This window comes from Notothenia coriiceps, unplaced genomic scaffold, assembly GCF_000735185.1.
Source record: "Notothenia coriiceps isolate Sejong01 unplaced genomic scaffold, NC01 NC01_scaffold00037244, whole genome shotgun sequence".
Classification (NCBI taxonomy): domain Eukaryota; kingdom Metazoa; phylum Chordata; class Actinopteri; order Perciformes; family Nototheniidae; genus Notothenia; species Notothenia coriiceps.
Window position 1 is genome coordinate 13,361,816 of NW_011369945.1, and position 18,236 is coordinate 13,380,051.

Genomic DNA, 18,236 nt, shown 5'->3' on the forward strand with positions numbered 1-18,236 from the left:
TGTGTGCCTTTGGGCAGTCTCACACATGTTACCATTAATTGACAAAACAACTTTTAATACAAAAGAGAACATTCTGTTGGCATTTTTTCTAATGATGTCCTTTGTATGTTAACTTTTAATGTTGGTATAACGATGAAGAATACTCTGTACACAATACAAGCTTGTAATACGCCTTACTCTTAATATGAGCCCTATTTCTTGCAATATTAAGCATTTGTTTTGGCTAAACATCAAATAGGGAAATTATCAAAAACTCGTTCAATCTGGTTTTCATCATAAATATCATAAATATGAATACACTGTATACTGTAATACACATGTATTTATGTTTTACTTTATTGCTCTTTATTTAAATTTGTATTTCATTGTATTCTAAAATGCTAAAATAGAGTCTATGTGAAAAACGAATTATCCCGGAATAAATAAAGTATTGTGATGAGTTTAAAAGCACATACTTTGAACATCTAAAGCACTAAAACGCAACACATAAATGACAAACAAATAATTGATGCTACTAAAACTACTTTTGAGAACGATTATGTTTTGTGACACAGATGTCAGTTATGTATTACCCACTAGAGTATTATATATTCAATAGAACTATAATTAAAATGTTGTAAAAAACGTTGAATCTGGCATTTACGACAATACATTAACGCACCGCAGATCTGCCTCCATTTTGTGTCGGTCGGCCCCTTTTCCGGGTTTCCGACAGAACCGATAAAACGATGTCAGCGGCGGCGAGTATGGCTCTGCCCGCGGGTCAGGAGTGCGGGTAAAGTTTTCCGTAGCTACATGGAAACTGTTAAAAGTGACCCTTGAACGCTTCGTCTTTCTCAAAGAAGTCTTAAACTAAACAGGCAGCCGGACTGCGCTGACACTGACAGCTGGGAAGTAAACAGATCGATGCTAACAAGCTAACTGCCGCTAGCTCTGCAGTTTAAACCGCCACTAGCCTAGCTCGATGCTAACAAGCTAACTGCTAGCTTTGCAGTGTGAACAGCCATTAACCGATAGCCGAAGCTAACAAGCTTGCTGCTAGCTCCGCAGTGTAAACCACTAGCCGAGCTGAAGCTAACGTTAGCCAGCTAACCTGTACGTGTGTTTTTTTAGCCGTTACATCTCCAGGAATTGCCAGCATTTTTTTTTGGTCAAACTACACCGACGAAGGATTTGGTACTTTCCATTTATGTGGTTTTTGGAGGACTGTATTATCTTCTACTTCGAGCCCCAGGGTGAGTACATTCCCAGGAAGCTAACTTTACTTTAGTTTTTAAGCTAGTTGCCAGGTAGATTTGAGTCTACCTGGGAGCGGCTAAACAACCTGCACAGGCCTCACAGATCCTGTTTTCACTGGGCTCTATTTAGTATGCAGTGGTGGAAAGTATCCAAGTAGCTCAAGTATTATACTTGGGTTGGATTTTGAGGTACTTGTACTTTACTTGAGTATTTACATGTTTTCCTACTTTGTACTTCTACCTCACTACAATTCATAGGTACACATTTTACTTTTGTACATTTATTTAATACCTTTAGTTACTTTACCGATGTTGATTAATGATATGAAATATAATCAACACTTATATATGACTAGAGTAAAATTCACAAGCTACCCTGCAGCATACAGAGTCATTAAAACTAGCTGCACCTTTACCAGCTTTGAGAACACTTTAATGATCAATCATTATAAAACATATCATATATATTATTCTGAAATGGGCCAATCTGCTGAATGAGTACTGTTACTTTTGTATATTTTGTCTATATATGCTGATACTTTTGTACTTTTACTTGTGTAACATTTTGATTGCAGGACTTTTAATTGTAACAAAGTATTCCTACACTCTGTCCTATGGGAATCACATATCATATTAAATATCGACGATGCATTTCCCAAGAGGGTCTTTCAATAATTAGTTTAGTTTAAGAAGTATTAACACATCATCCTTTTTAGTTTATCACAAACATTTAAAATCATCCCAGTTAGAGATACATAAACTATAAAGTTGCATAACTTGCACTTTGTTGCAATGAACTCCTGAATTTGTACAACAACATTTATTAGTTAAAGTTCAATAATAATAATAATAATCTTAAACCAAATTTTATTTTATTTTTTCACAATTTTGTCCTGTAAGTGGATGAGCACACAAAGCAGGCTATGTTATGGCTTTACTTGGGCTGTCAGTGCCATTAGAAACACACACACACACACACACACACACACACACACACACACACACACACACAGGCTTTTTGCTCAGTGTATTTCCTTGACCACAAAAGTGTTTAACTTCCTCATACAGCTCCACCTCCCAGGTTGTATCTCCCTTTGCTGTGTCACGCGGTTTATCTGAGGAAACTTCTTTCCATTTGTTGTTTATCTGGATAGCTCAATGGAGACCAAAGATCAGCGGTCTTGACCTACTTATGGCTACTTCACCTGACCTTGATGTTGAATGGAAAGGAGTAAGATTACAGGGGTCAAAGCTCTAGACCTGCTGGTTTTATCAGGGTATAGATGCATGAATGTGTAAATAGATACAAGACGTTTGCTTTAATCTTCTATTCAAAAAGCCATATTTCTACAATAATATATATTAAACAGTGTTTATGAAGGGGCTCAATGTGACTCTTGCAGTTACAGAAGAACAGAACAGTTATGTAGAGACTTATTCTTTTGTAAGGTGTTTAATCTCTATGATAATCAGTAATACCTACATCTGATAATGTTTGTGCTCAGTACTTGTCAGCAGAAGAATCATTTTATATCTGGCCCAAACTATATATTTCAGAATAAAAAGGTGAAGTTTTTCCAAAAGCAGAAACGAATGCCCGCTTCAACAAGCCACTATTTTTAACATCTATTAATCTATTGAGTCTCTGAAATGTCATTGTAATGGAAAATTCCCATCCAATGTTCCCAGAGTCCAAACTGATGCCCTTATGAGTTTTTCCAAATGTTTTTTTTATCCAATTTATAGAATGAATTGCACTACCAAGAACTAGTCTACTTTAGAAGCAGGGTTATTAAGAAACAGAGGAAATCTTCAAATAAATTGTTTTAGGTGTATGCATCTCAATTTCAAACAGAATGACGTTGTAAGGTGTGTTAATAGCGGATGAGTAATTATTCTGATTATTAGTCATATTATGCGATGATTGTGACGTTGGGAGTGTGGGAATCCTTTCATTTAGTAGAGAGTGCTTGAATTTTACTTTTAATAAGCTGTACAAACCCCCCATTGTAGTTATTCAGAGTTTATATATCCCCATACACATTTTTCGTAGAGTTTCTTGTGATGACAGACATTGGGTGTTTCTGATGTGTAATGCTGAACCATGGTGGGTAGCAGTGCACATTTTAGTTTTACATTTGTATCTATGGAATATGTTATTAATTTATTCAAACTGAATTTGGGCTGCATTAATAAATGTCTAAATGTTATCAAATCGCAATATGGACTAGTGCAATATCCAAAGCACCATAAGAGCAACATTCAGTAAAGGCAAAATATGTAAAAATATCTGAATTACAAACGGTATTCTATAGACTTAATAAAATCTTTGTTTTGGTACAGATCATCTTAAAGTCACGTCTCTTACGGGTCTTTTATATTTACCCAAATCAAAAACTTCTATATTAAAAGACCTATGGTAATCTCACACCTGAAACTGCTCTAAATGTGTCATCACTACGATTGAGGTCACTGGATCTCCCCAAACCAGTTGGCTGTCTGATCCCATTGTTGGCTCATGAAGGATCCTCACCCCGCTGCCGCTCCATTCCTCAGGCAGCCTCAGCGTCGGGCAGGTTTTCACCCGCGGAAACGAAAGGAATCTCACTGAGCGAGCTCTCCAGTGGTTTCAAATGCACCGACACAGAAACTGAGAGTTTAGCGTTATCTTGTTCAAATTCAAAGATGTTATCATCATATGCACATAAGCTACAGTGTAGAAATAGCAATGAAATTCTTCTGACCCGAGCTCCTCCAACAAAGCTATAATAAAATATAAAAATAAAGAAGTCTATATACATGTAAATAGAATATGATAGGTACAAGAACAGAATATGAAATTACATACGGTTTATATAAATAAGTAAATTGCAAGATGACGAACAGGTGAATGTTTATCGGGGCACTTTACAGAGCACAGGTGTTTAACAGTCTTATGGCCTGTTGGATGAAAGTGTCCCTGAGTCTGGTGTTTTTTGTCCGGGGAGGCCGAGTGTAAAGAGCCACAAAGACTAGTTTCAAAGCATGATATTAATCGACATATGAGATACCGAATATCCAAACTATCAATAACTTTATTACGGTCATACAGCTTTAAACTCAGAACTGATATTCCCAGATGCTCATATATGTTGTAATCATTACACTGAATGACTTCTAATCAGAATAACTACAAAACTGCTATCGCACAATAATGCCCTTCTTGTTAATATTGTGATGCATAAACCTATAACCAATAAACAGATATTTTTTGTTTACTTGTACACACTTGTTGCATCCCTAGTTAAAAGCGCGCCTTGTCTTCTCTTTTCCCTTTTTTAAAAGCTCATCTTCTCTGCACACGTCACTGATGTTTCCCAGGAGCTTCTTAAGCAACAGCTTCCTTTTCCAAGAATGTCCTTTCTATAGAGCAAAGTGGGAACCGCCATTTGTTTCCACTGTGAAGCAGCAGAATGAAACATGTTGGCATCGGTCCTCCTCGTCGTCTTGTTTTCTCCTTAGCGTAGCATTCAAGTTAGCATAAGAAATCCACTCTCCCTAATTTATTTATTTATGAGAAGAGTACTTCCCATCCTGATTCAGAAGCTCTTTGACGAGGGAGTAAAACAAAGTATAGAAAACGTACACGTAAAAAAGCAAGGAACAGATTTTGAGCAACAAGCATGTTTTTTGGTCTGTTTTTTTAGCTCTATCTAAAAACATCAAGGCAAGGCAAGTTTATTTATATAGCACTTTTCAACACAAGGCAATTCAAAGTGCTTTACAAAAAATAGAAATGTTGAAAAGTGCTATATAAATAAACTTGCCTTGCCTTGATGTTTTTAGATAGAGCTAAAAAAACNGGACTCTTTAAAGTAGAGACACTAGATACTGATATACACCTGAACATCAGCAGGAGAGGACTCTTTAAAGTAGAGACACTACGTATGATATACACCTGAACATCAGCAGGAGAGGACTCTTTAAAGTAGAGACACTACATACTGATATACACCTGAACATCAGCAGGAGAGGACTCTTTAAAGTAGAGACACTACATACTGATATACACCTGAACATCAGCTGGAGAGGACTCTTTAAAGTAGAGACACTACATACTGATATACACCTGAACATCAGCAGGAGAGGACTCTTTAAAGTAGAGACACTACATACTGATATACACCTGAACATCAGCAGGAGAGGACTCTTTAAAGTAGAGACACTACATACTGAGATACACCTGAACATCAGCAGGAGAGGACTCTTTAAAGTAGAGACACTACATACTGATATACACCTGAACATCAGCAGGAGAGGACTCTTTAAAGTAGAGACACTACATACTGATATACACCTGAACATCAGCAGGAGAGGACTCTTTAAAGTAGAGACACTACATACTGATATACACCTGAACATCAGCAGGAGAGGACTCTTTAAAGTAGAGACACTACATACTGAGATACACCTGAACATCAGCAGGAGAGGACTCTTTAAAGTAGAGACACTCCATCCATAAAGGAGATAACAAAGGAAGCATAGGATCTCCTTCCCTAGCATCTAATAATCAAACGACTCCTATCGTTGCTTCTGTGTCATTTCCCTCTGTTAGCATCTCCCTTCTTGAGATTATTTACCCATAACCCATCAGTGACTTCCTGTCCGTATCACGCGTATCAGTGTCGGCTGTCACCACGCAGTGAAGTCAACACGCCTCAGAACCCTGCGAACATGTTGGTTTTTGCTCCGGGGCTTGTTCTGCTCCAGCGGACTCTGTGGTGTCAGACTGAGGCAGACAGGCGCTCTGAATATTGCATGGCAGCATTTCATAATTCATATCGCCCTGTGTTTGTAAACGCAGGTTCGTTTACTCCCATTTACTATTCCTTTGATGATGTTTACAAGAGGTGGGGTAATTATGTGTGTAGTGCCTCATTTATCATCACCATGCATATTAAAATGAAATACTGTCTGAGGTCAGATGTGAGTGCAGAGCAGGTGAGACTCTGTATTGTTTGTTTTCAGTCATATTCGCAACATTAAATCTCCTTTTACACAATTATAGGCCTTTTTTATTGACTTACCTCAAAACATTAGCAGCATCTTAAACTTTACATTTCAGCTTTAATAGTGTATACATGTCATAGTGCAGTGACTGTCATGTTGACCTCTTTATCCACAGGTGGCAAGCTTCCCTCGACAAATTACCTGTTTACCAAAAAATCTGAAAATCTGAGAATTCTGTCTCTTTCTTATATTCTGACATTTTCTCAAAATCTCAAAATCCTGACTTTTTTCTGAAAATCTCAGAATTAAACATTTTCTTAAGTAATGCACTTTCTCTGAAAATCTCAAAGTTCTGACTTTTTTCTGGTAACCCTAAATTCTAATTTTTTTATGGAGGATTATGATTTTTTTTCTCAATCTCAGAATTATGCCTTTTTCGTAAAATTGTGATTTTTTTTTCTGAAAATCTGAGAATTCTTGCATTTTTCTAAAAATCGCAAAATTCTGTATTTTTTTCCTCAGAATTTTGATATGCTTCTGAAAGTATCAGAATTATATTTTTTCTTAAATAATGCGATTATTCTCAAAATCTTATTAATCGTTTTTATTTCAAAAAATCGAAAATTATGTAATTTTTCCTGAAAATTCTGAAATATTTCAGAAAATTCAGATTCTTCTTAAATAATGTGCTTTTTCTCTAAATCTCAATATTCTGCCTTTTTTTGGGAAACCCTAAATTCATTTTCTTTCTGAAAATGTTGACATTTTCCTGAAAATTTGAAATGTTTTCTCAAAATCCCATAATTCTGCATTTTTCTCAAATGTAAGACTTTTTTCAGAAAATCTCAAAATTCAGATTTTCTTCTGAGAATTCTGATTAATTTTAATTCTGAGATTTTCTGAAAAAGTCAGAATTTAACCTTAATTTTTCTTTAATAATGCCTTTTTTTCTGAGAATCTCTTTAACCACATTAATCTCGAAATCTCAGAATTCGGCCTTTTTCTCAAAATTCTAACTTTATTCTCAAAATCTCAGAATTCTTATATTTTTCTTAAATTCTGCCTATTTCTCGGATGTGAGACTTTTTAATCTAAATTATATCAATTCATCTTCATGACTAACTGCAGTTTGAATTAATTCACAGCTCATTACCTGTCACAATCTCCCAGCATGCCTTTCACCTCACACTCACCAGCGCTGTTATGAAGCATGAAATGAAATGTTTTGTGTGCTCGTTTCTCGCTGAATTAACAAACAATATCTGCGTTGTGTTTTTCGCCAGAGGTCAAACTCATGTGTATTTGCATTCTGATTTAATGCACACACACTCACAGAGACCCAGAGTAACCTCTGGCATAGCTGAATCAATATATACATGTTTCATATTCTACTTACATGTTGATCATTAAATATGCACTTTTACCTCATATATGATTTCCCTTCACAGTTTAAAGATTCATTTGAGTTACATGATATGATTAGGGTTCTATTTTAAGTTTTGTTTGCATGTTTTATCATTTATTACGCATTTATTATTCATTATCCATCATAGTGAAGCTGTAGAGAGGGTTAGTGGTTCAGTCTGTTTTCCTATGTGTCCATGAGCAAGGCAGCAAGTCTCAAACTGCTCTTGATTAATGATGAGTGCTTTTCTTATCCTATTTATTTAAAATGTATTAAAATATAAATTAAAAAAGCTTAAAATACTTTATTCTTACAATCCATAAATCCAACAATATTTAACGAATGAATATCTAAATAAAACGTTCCCAGTTGACTAACTACATGTTTTCATATGTATTAATAATAGGTGTTATATTCATTAATATGTGCGTATTTGAATACATATCCAGAACAAAGGTTCAGTTTGAAAAACTTGACTTATTGTCCATATATGTACGCTTTAAAACAAACAAAAAACAGTATAAATAAAACAACACAAAGCTAAATAAATAAACAATACACAAACAATCTAGTTTTTTTTGTTGACATACAGAAAGAGAGGAAAATGATTGTATTAATTGATAAATACATAAAAAAATACTTTCAACAGCTATGAATAAAGTGTTTTTAGGAATAAAGGTTCCTGTGTCTTTGATGAACAAAGCTTCTGGAAACTGGAGAGCTTGTCGCTACTGAAGTGGAGATTCCTGGCTCAGAATAAGTCACGATTCAAATCTAAACATATCTCCATTGTTTCTCCCCCAGATACGTGAGGTCTCGTACGAAACACGACATCGACATGCGGATCGGGATCCACTCGGGCTCGGTGCTGTGCGGCGTGCTGGGCCTCAGGAAGTGGCAGTTTGACGTCTGGTCCTGGGACGTAGACATCGCCAACAAGCTGGAGTCTGGAGGAATCCCCGGGTCAGTAAACACAACAGATTCAGGGGTTATTCTAAAGGCAAGGAAATAGAAATAGTGCAGCAGAAACATTTAAAAAAAACACTCATTTAAAATCAAAGATAATAAAACATGAATAATAGGTACATGAATACAAGTTAGAGTGCAGTGTGAGATATGAATAGTTCAATTAAAAGCAGCGACAAAAAGAAAAGTCTTCAGCCTGGATTTAAAAGTAGTCTTCGTTGCAGCGGACCGGCAGGTTTCTGGGAGTTTGTTCCAGATGTTTGGAGCATAATAACTGAGTTCTCCATGTTTAAGTCTCTGGGGACAGAAAGCAGACCTGAAGACCTGAGAGGTCTGGATGGTTCATCATTTAGCAGGAGGTCAGAAATGTGTTTTGGGCCTAAACCATTCAAAGCTTTATTTATTTATTTATTTTTTGATATACTTTATGAATCCCTTTATGAAATGGGGAAATTGTTTCTCTGCATTTGACCCATCCTAGTGTTAGGAGCAGTGTGCTGCCATTTTGAACGGCGCCCGGGGAGCAGTGTAGGGAACGGTGCCTTGCTCAGGGACACCTCGGTAGCACTTGGTCTTGCCGGGACTTGAACTGGTGACCTTCCAGTTGCCAAGCCAAGTCCCTATCGACTTCGCCACCACCACCCCATATAAACCAGCAGCAGTATTTTGGAATCTGTTCTTTGACTTATTTACCTTTTACTTGATTGTTTGCTTTAGAGACACAACGGTGCAGTTTAGTACGATCATTTCAATAGAGGTTACTTTTTAAAATGTGAAAATAAATGTGTTTTTTGATGTTTACTCTACACCAAAGTGTCTCTCGGCCAAATGTGTTTTCGCCCTGATGGTTGGCGCGGAAACAGAGCGAGATTATTTCTCAAACTGCAGGATTTAAACGTCCTGCCAGCAGCTGCTGTAGAGCCTGACCTGTGGTCTCTCTGGTATATAACAAGGAAGCACGGACAGAAGATATCTGAATGTCGGATGATGTTTTGGGTTCACCCGACACATAACACAGTCTAGAAGGAATGTTCTTTCTTTTCTCAAAAATTGGACTTTTTTCCGAAAATCTCTAAATTCTGCCTTTTTCTTGAATTCTGCCTTTTTCAGAAAATTGTGAATTTTTTATGAAAATCTGAGGATTCTGACTTTTTCTCAAATGTGAGACTTTCTTCCGACAACCTAAAACGTACTTCTTTTTGTTTCTGAACATCTAAGAATTCTGTCACTTTTCCTCAAAATCTGACTGTTATTTTCCCCAAATAATAATACTCTATTGAGAAGCTAATGTTGCTACAGTATGTGTCTGTTGAATGTGTCCAGGGTTTTAAGGAGTTTTTCTGCTGCCCCCTGGTGGCCGAAAAACACTTACTCCACCTTTAAAGCAGGATGTTTTCCATATGCTCAAATTAATCTCAAAATTCTGACGTTTCTTCAAAAAATCTGAGAATAAAATGTTTTCTTAAATTATGCCCTTTTTCTGAAAATGTTATTATTCTTACTTCTTTATGAAAATCTCAACATATTGTAATTTTCCCTCAAAATTCAGATTTTTTTTCTCAAAATTCAGATTGTTTTACAAAAAAGTTTTTTTTTCTCAAGATCTCGGAATTCTGCCTTTTTCTCAAATGTAAGACTTTCTTCTGACAATCTAAAACTTACGTATTTTCAGAATATCTGAGAACTCAAATTGTTCTTAAATAATGCACTTTTTCTGAAAATCTCAATACTCTGACTTTTTTCGGGAAACGCTAAATTCTGATTTTTTTCTGCGAATTCTGAAATTTTCCTCTATTCGGATTTTTTTTTTCTCAAAATGTGATATTTTTTTACTCCAAATTTGACTTTTTACGTACAAATTCTGTCACTTTTCCTCAAAACCTGACTATTGTTCTTTCCCGCCATCTCTCCAGGAGGATCCACATCTCCAAAGCGGCTCTGGACTGTCTGAACGGAGACTACGAGGTGGAGGAGGGCCACGGGAAGGACCGCAACGACTTCCTGCGCCGCCACAACATCGAGACGTTCCTCATCAAGCAGCCGGAGGAGAGCACGCTCAGCCTGCCGGAGGACATCATGAAGGAGGCGTCGAGCTCCTCGGACCGCAGGGCGAGCAGCACCACCTTCAACGAGGCGTCCTGGAGCCCCGAGCTGCCCTTCGACAACATCGTGGGGAAGCAGAACGTAAGTGCCGCCGTGATGCTGTTAATCGCACAGTGGAAACATGTTCATCTTGATGGGAAACTTGTTCTGTTACTGAGGGTTAAACCGGCATTCCAATTTCAAAAAACTGCATTGTCTAGCAAGAAATATGTGACTTCCTCTATCAAAATCAGTCAAACTGAGAGTGTAGGATCCCTCTCAACAATTTTGTTAATTCAAAAATGATCGTATTGGTAGAGATAGAAATAGTACCGATGTCTATAACCGCGTCAAAAGCGACGTAACTTGATTTGACGCAAGCACTGATCAAGGTTTTCTGTAACTCTCCAGGTCCGTTCACATTGTCTCTTCCATTAACCAGTCTTTAAACACTGCCTGACCGTTCGCTATGATTTGTGTCCTGGTGTGAAATCTTCGTTAGTATATCCTAAAGCTTGTTAGAATATCGTCTGACCAGAACAGCTTCATTTACTGAAAGCCAGGACTTAGTTTCAAAGGCACCCCAGAATGACCATGACAGGAGTTTTTTATATAAACGTTTATCTCAAAACGATATCCCACTGATAGAGCGAGTTGAAATCACAATTGTTTGTCCAACTCTTTACCCAAAACAAGTTAAAGGGACACATTTTAAACCTCACTGCAGGATGAGGTGCTTTCTCAAGATGGACGTGTCTTCTTCTTCTCAGTTGCCTGTGTGTCGGTTGTTTTGTCTTCTTCTGTTTTCTGTGGAGAGATTGTGTGTGAGCTTCACATCGCCTGCCTGTTGGTGAAGGATGACGAGCTTCTGATTGTGTGCGACACATACAAACATCCTCTTCATCCCCTTTTCATGTGTCTGCGTTCCTGCTGCAACAAATCCACCCCCACAGACTTCATGTTGTTTTCTTTTCTATGGTTGATTTTGGAGGCAGAGTTGATTTTATTTTATCTTCCTGCTATTGAAGGAGTGAGTGAAAGACCTTTTCTCTGTTTTGTATTACATTAAAGTGAATATCTTTGGGTTTTGGAAATACCAAATAAGGACAATTAAAGACGTCACCTCAATCTTGAATGGACAATTTTCATTATAGAGTGGTGCAGTGATGTTGTACATTTATAGCGCTACCCTGAAGTTAGCATCTCCCTGATTCCCTCCACAAAGATCTAATGGGATGTTTTTAATGCTATTTTAGATTATTTCAGAATAAAACGCTAAGCTAACGGCGGCTAATGTTGGGCTATAAAGGAACTACAGCACGGTCACCTGACTTCACATCACCACCGCGAAGCTAAAGGCGGCTAATGTTGGGCTATAAAGGAACTACAGCACGGTCACATGACTTCACGTCACCACCGCTAAGCTAAAGGTGGCTAATGTTGGCCGTGATGACGTTTAGTCGCCTCATTTAGACATTTTAAATTCACCAGTGGTGTATTTCANGTTTTGTTGAACGTAAGTTATAGCCTAACGTTAGCTTTTTTTTTTTCATGAAAACTAGCTAAGCTAAGGGTGGCTTATGTTCATCATGAAGACATGTATTAGTCTCTTCTAAGTAACCTCAGTTTTTAAGACATCTGCTAACTTCATTATATCCCAACATTAGCCACCTTTAGCTTAGCGGTGGAGACGTGAAGTCATGTGACCGTGCTGTAGTTCCTTTATAGCCCAACATTAGCCACCTTTAGCTTAGCGGTGGAGACGTGAAGTCATGTGACCGTGCTGTAGTTCCTTTATAGCCCAACATTAGCCACCTTTAGCTTAGCGGTGGAGACGTGAAGTCATGTGACCGTGCTGTAGTTCCTTTTATAGCCCAACATTAGCCACCTTTAGCTTAGCGGTGGAGACGTGAAGTCATGTGACCGTGCTGTAGTTCCTTTTATAGCCCAACATTAGCCACCTTTAGCTTAGCGGTGGTGACGTGAAGTCATGTGACCGGGCTGTAGTTCCGTTATAGCCCAACATTAGCCGCCTTTAGCTTAGCGGTGGTGACGTGAAGTCATGTGACCGTGCTGTAGTTCCTTTACAGCCCAACATTAGCCTCCTTTAGCTTAGCGGTGGTGACGTGAAGTCATGTGACCGTGCTGTAGTTGTAGTAGAGATTATTTTCTGCATTTTACCAAAAACAAAACAAAAGCCCTTGTGATGCTAAAATCTGGGTCGGATTTCAAAAACATGTCATCCCTGCACCGCTCTATTGAGATAAAACCCAATGGTCTGCATGTTCTCAGAGCCGACGCCCAACACTCAGCATGACAGTGTCCAGTTGCCTGATGGGCTACTTCATACCTGTGCTTTGCTTCCCAACATGTGGTTATTCCTTTGTTGTTAAGTTTGATTTTTGTTTGTTTTGTAGTATTTTTCATTAAGTTAAAGCAGTCGTTCATATGTTTCTGCTCTGACCCCCCTAACGCTCTGCTCTCTTTCTTAGATACCCATCAACCAGAACACCGTGATGGATGATATTGAGAAATGGCTAGATTTGGAGGAAGAGGTAAATCTACAAAATCTACAACTGTGTTAGTTGGTTTTACTCCACATTTTACTGTTAAATTCTTGATTCCCATTCAGAGCATTCCTGTTCATTTCAACACCTACTTTTCTTTCAGATAGATTGTATAATATATTTCCTAAGACAGACATAACATGATAAAGAGCAGTAGAGGGAAGGCAAGGATAATGTTATCTCACAAAAAGGAGATGTGAATTAGCCACGTTAGCTCTTTACTTCTGGAGATTGCCTTTACCCTTCAACAATTATAACAGCGGTGTAAATATGTGGAGATTATCCTGCTGAACAAACGCGTAGGTGTTAATTTATTTCATGCGTGTGTTTCTATTCAACACGTATTGTAACCATAGGAACACATGCATGCACATGGTGTTGCATCAGTACACAAATATACTCTTATTTATTATTTATTTATCTATATATTACTCCTAATGGATTCTAACCCTGGGTGTTGGTGTTGAAACAGCTAGGGAATATTATAGGTCCAATAATGTTTGTTTTGAATCACCAATAGATGATTATAGTCAAGTATGACCTCATTGTATCCCATAACAATCACCTCCCCATGCAGATAATTCAACACTTAATCCAAATGGACTGAAATGTCTCCGTACTGCCTCATGTGTTCTGATCATCTCAATTATCTTACTGTTACTTCACAAGTTGTGTGTGTATTAAAAGCAACATATGTGTTTTCTGTTTGTGACACAGTACGATGACTACGAGGATTCAGACGGAGTGACCAGTGAAGGTGAGGCTCTTCACACTTCACTTTATGGTTTTATTTGACGAGAGACGCATTTTGAGACATTTATCATTAGAAAAGCTCAATAGAAGCTTTAATAGAATAATAATAATAATAATAATAATGCATTTTATTTATATAGCGCTTTTCACAACTCAAAGACACTTTACAATATGAGGGAGGGTAGACAAACAAGGACAGGCAAACAAGTAAGTATAGTAAAATAAATAAAAAGGCAGTCAAGAGGAAATTGATTGAGAGGAGGGGGGCTTATGGGTAGGCAGAGTTGAAAAGATGTGTTTTGAGGCGGGACTGAAAGACTGTGAGGGACTCAGAGTCACGGAGATCTTGGGGGAGGGAGTTCCAGAGCCTAGGAGCTGCCACTGAGAAGGCTCTGTACCCAAAGCTGCAGAGTGTGGATGTGGGAATGGATAGGAGTCCGGCTGCGGTGGATCTGAGGGACCGTGGGGGTTNTTATCTTACTGTTACTTCACAAGTTGTGTGTGTATTAAAAGCAACATATGTGTTTTCTGTTTGTGACACAGTACGATGACTACGAGGATTCAGACGGAGTGACCAGTGAAGGTGAGGCTCTTCACCCTTCACTTTATTTTTATTTATTTTTATTTGACGAGAGACACATTTTTAGACATTTATCATTAGAAAAGCTCAATAGAAGCTTTAATAGAAGACACATTGGACCCATAGGTGGCACTAGGGTCTTAAATGGACATGTGGTGCCACCTATGGGTGCTTCATACTACCTCTCCAGAAACATTTTTAACATCTACTTTATAAAGACTGCTGCTATATTAAACATTTTTATCTAAGATCAGGGTGTCCGCCGGGCCTTAAAAAGTATTAAAAGTTGATAAATCAATTTAGCGAAAATTAAGGCTATTAAAAAAAAATATATATTTTCCAAGGTATTACATTTTGTAGCTTGTTTTCAATAAGTATATAAATTGTCCAAAGAGGTTTGCATTCTACAGTTTGCCTGAATGTAATCATTGCGTAGGTGTGTAGACTGATTCTGTGGAGTTTATTGATGGCATCCCGTTGGGTTTGACGTCATCTGAACAGGACATAGCGCGAAGGTCCGTTTACGCCGGTTGCTAAGCAACATCGTTATGGGGAAATGCAAGTCTGCGTCCAAATGGTTGGAAGATAAGGAGGAAGGACAATCAATACTGTATATAGTCAATGTGAGGTAAAGTGTGTCGCCAAGGTAACCGGTTAGAACTCCAAGTGGAGATGAGGTCTTAAAATGTATTACATCCGACTTCAGGACTCCTGCATACACCCTGAAGATGACAAAACTGACTTGGTTACTAATCAGTTTAGTCCTGAAGTCGGATGTAATACATTTTAAGACCTCATCTCCACTTGGAGNTTTACATCACGGACCCTGTAAATATTGTACATAAGGAAATGTCTCCCATTCTTCAATATTCAAGACAGGTCTCGACATTCTCTTCGCGACTATTCTAGCACTATTACTAGGTCCTTGGTTCTGCTCTAGTAAGGCTGTACCGTGTACACACATCGCGCGCATCATGTTTCATACGAGGCGCCATATTTAGACGTTGTCTGACAGCGCGCTCAACAGAAGCTCATAGCAAACGTTTTCTCGGTGGGTATAACTAAAACTGTTTTTGATTTTACGTGGCATAAAGTCACACCGTGTTTAGACTACGGGCCATGGTCGACGTTAGGAAAATTCAATCGCACTCTGATACCTAACTACGCACTTGTAGATCTATGAGACGGATATCTCTAAACCATCTTATCGTATTGTCGTAGATGGGTATAATCCACTGAGAAGTAGATGAAACAGTCTAGTTTAAATAAGACAGATTTAAATTAATGTACACTCAGAGTAGAGGATATATTAGTAATTACAATCTAATTTATGTATTACTCTTAATATAATAATCATAAACACATCATGAGACAATAACAAATATATTTTGTAAATTAGTCTCAGTATAATAGAGGGTATCCGATCCTCCTCATTATTCGGACCGTACTAGCCAAAATAAAACATCCCCTAATCTGCAAAAGCGAAAAGATTGGGCAGCCAAACACAAGTCAAATTAAATAACATAACAGAATCTAATAATACGCTATACTAAACATTTGCAGCATACTGAATTCTTAATTTTGTATAAACTTGTACTTATAGGTCCGGCGGTGACAGCCGTAAAGCGCTAGGTTATGTAATTAAAGATTACTAACTACTTATTTGTATCTTATTGTAAAATACGCGATTGTAGTCTCAATAGGTGACCGTTGGTAGAGTCTTTACAAGAAACTCAGCACATATATATACCACCGCGGACGACGTAATGTTTTTGTTTATCGTCCCTTGAAATCTGTATTAGTCAGTCTTAGTATACTAAGTTCAAAGAGAGGAGGTAGCTTACCTAATGTATAAAGTAACCGAACCATCTATTATTATACTTAATTATTTACAGTTGCCCTGGCATCACCACTCCTTGGGGGAGTCAAGACGGCTCGATATTTGGTCTCTATCTCTGCACACCGCCTCCGAACCTCATTACTGTCACTCTTATATTAGCTTCCAACTAGTTCTCACACTCTCGCCATTTCTTCATGTATATACACACATTTTTGCTTGTTTCAGCCACTGGTTAGTATGAATAGGACCCAGAGACACGCAGACAGTGTCGATCTATTCATTAGTGCAGTGAGAGTATTCATATCTACGATACGACTGTTTGTGGTGTGTGTGTGTGCTTGTGTGGTGCTGTGTGTGCTGTGGTGTGTGTGTGGCTGTGTATGCGAGTGTGTGTTGTGGTGATCGTGTGTGCGGTGTGTGACTGTGAGTATCCAGCCCTACGTACATCATATATCTTCACTACGATCTACAGTAAAATACATATAAAGATAATACACCATCAAATTCAGAACGTTTGTCACGTGGTCCTAGGCCGTATAATTCCACTACACCATATGCCGGCATATAATACAATATTTACTTATTTACGACCTACCCAGGGACCTGCTTGTCATGTGCGCGAACACCCTACAGATATGGGTAGGCGCGGAGAGGGGGAGGGGTTGTGGGGGAGAGGTGCGTATTTTATCAACGTTAATTTTATTACGACAGGCTGTTGACAGTGTTCATCTACGAAGTTCAACTTGAATGGTAGTACGCGATTCTTCAACGTGTCCATCATGTCTTATACATGCAACAGTCCATAAGTTCATATTTGCGGCATTAAACCACGAGGACGAAGAGAACGTTAATATGTTACTAATGTTAAAATAGACATTTATAACATATTATAAATGTCTATAAAATATTAAATAAACGTTAACATGTTACATGACAAACAAAAAAACGAAACATTATATATAGGCTATATATACAGATGTTTGCTAATGTGCCCTCTTATATCCATCAGGAATTCATATTAAATGATGAATTAACATTACCTCAGCACTGCATAATTGTGGTCGTCAGTCATATTGACAAAGAAGCACTATTATATTGTATATTATGCAGCGTTTCTAAGGACGGTATTTTGCTTGTCATATTCAGATTTTGCGGGTGTGCCGTGTCTATGGCGTAGAGCTACGTCGATCCTTGCGTAATGCGGAAGTGGGCGTGGTTAAATCTAAACTGGGTTGGAATAACAATAGACGCGGCCTGGCCCTCCCACGGCGCCGGGCATACAACTTCTCCGTCATAATTGTTTGTTTCCGTGAACGGCCGACTGTTGTGTGACGGCAAATGCTGCGGCTGCAAGGCATTGTGGGGCAGCATTTTCTCCTCTCCTTTCGTCAAGGGAGGTCCAGTGGTTGCTAAGCTAAAGGAGGTTATAAAGGAAGTTTGAAACCTCCTTTCCTATAATCTAGAGAATTCGAACGGCACTTATCATGGCTGCCACTGAGGGACTTCCGGGTCATTTCACTCCGTTAGGAAGGTTCCTAAGCTAAATGGACTATTCGACTTCAGCCTATAGGTCCCATTCACACCTAATAGTCCGTTTTTCTGGTGCGCAACAGACGACAGTTTGTTACATTGCTCCATCTTTCAGAAGGTTTGGTTTGCGTTCAAATGGGCAAAACTCAAACGGACTATAAACGTTAAACTAGGGCTGTCAAGTTAACGCGTTAATAACAACAACAAAAAATTAACGCCACTAATTATTTTAACGCGATTAACGCATGTGTATTTTTTGTCCTCGGCCGCCCCATAGTTTCAGAGC

The 18,236-nt window shown here is 38.2% G+C and overlaps 1 protein-coding gene across 1 annotated transcript; it reads left to right on the top strand.

Moving 5' to 3' along the window:
- The first annotated feature begins 8,303 nt into the window (after positions 1-8,303).
- LOC104965318 (adenylate cyclase type 8-like) lies at positions 8,304-11,236 on the top strand. The gene is made up of 3 exons (XM_010794276.1): positions 8,304-8,595; positions 10,512-10,782; positions 11,183-11,236. Exons 1-3 carry the CDS (start codon positions 8,471-8,473, stop codon positions 11,234-11,236), a joined length of 450 nt encoding a protein of 149 aa, XP_010792578.1. The 5' UTR covers positions 8,304-8,470.
- The last annotated feature ends 7,000 nt before the right edge of the window (positions 11,237-18,236 follow it).

What these genes read in the sequence shown, in the direction of transcription:
- LOC104965318 (XM_010794276.1), top strand. Translation starts at nt 8,471, where the DNA reads ATGCGGATCGGGATCCACTCGGGCTCGGTGCTGTGCGGCGTGCTGGGC. An exon ending in GAGTCTGGAGGAATCCCCGG is followed by an intron (nt 8,596 to 10,511) that starts GTCAGTAAACAC and finishes CCATCTCTCCAG; the next exon opens with GAGGATCCACATCTCCAAAG. An exon ending in ACATCGTGGGGAAGCAGAAC is followed by an intron (nt 10,783 to 11,182) that starts GTAAGTGCCGCC and finishes AATCTTCGTTAG; the next exon opens with TATATCCTAAAGCTTGTTAG.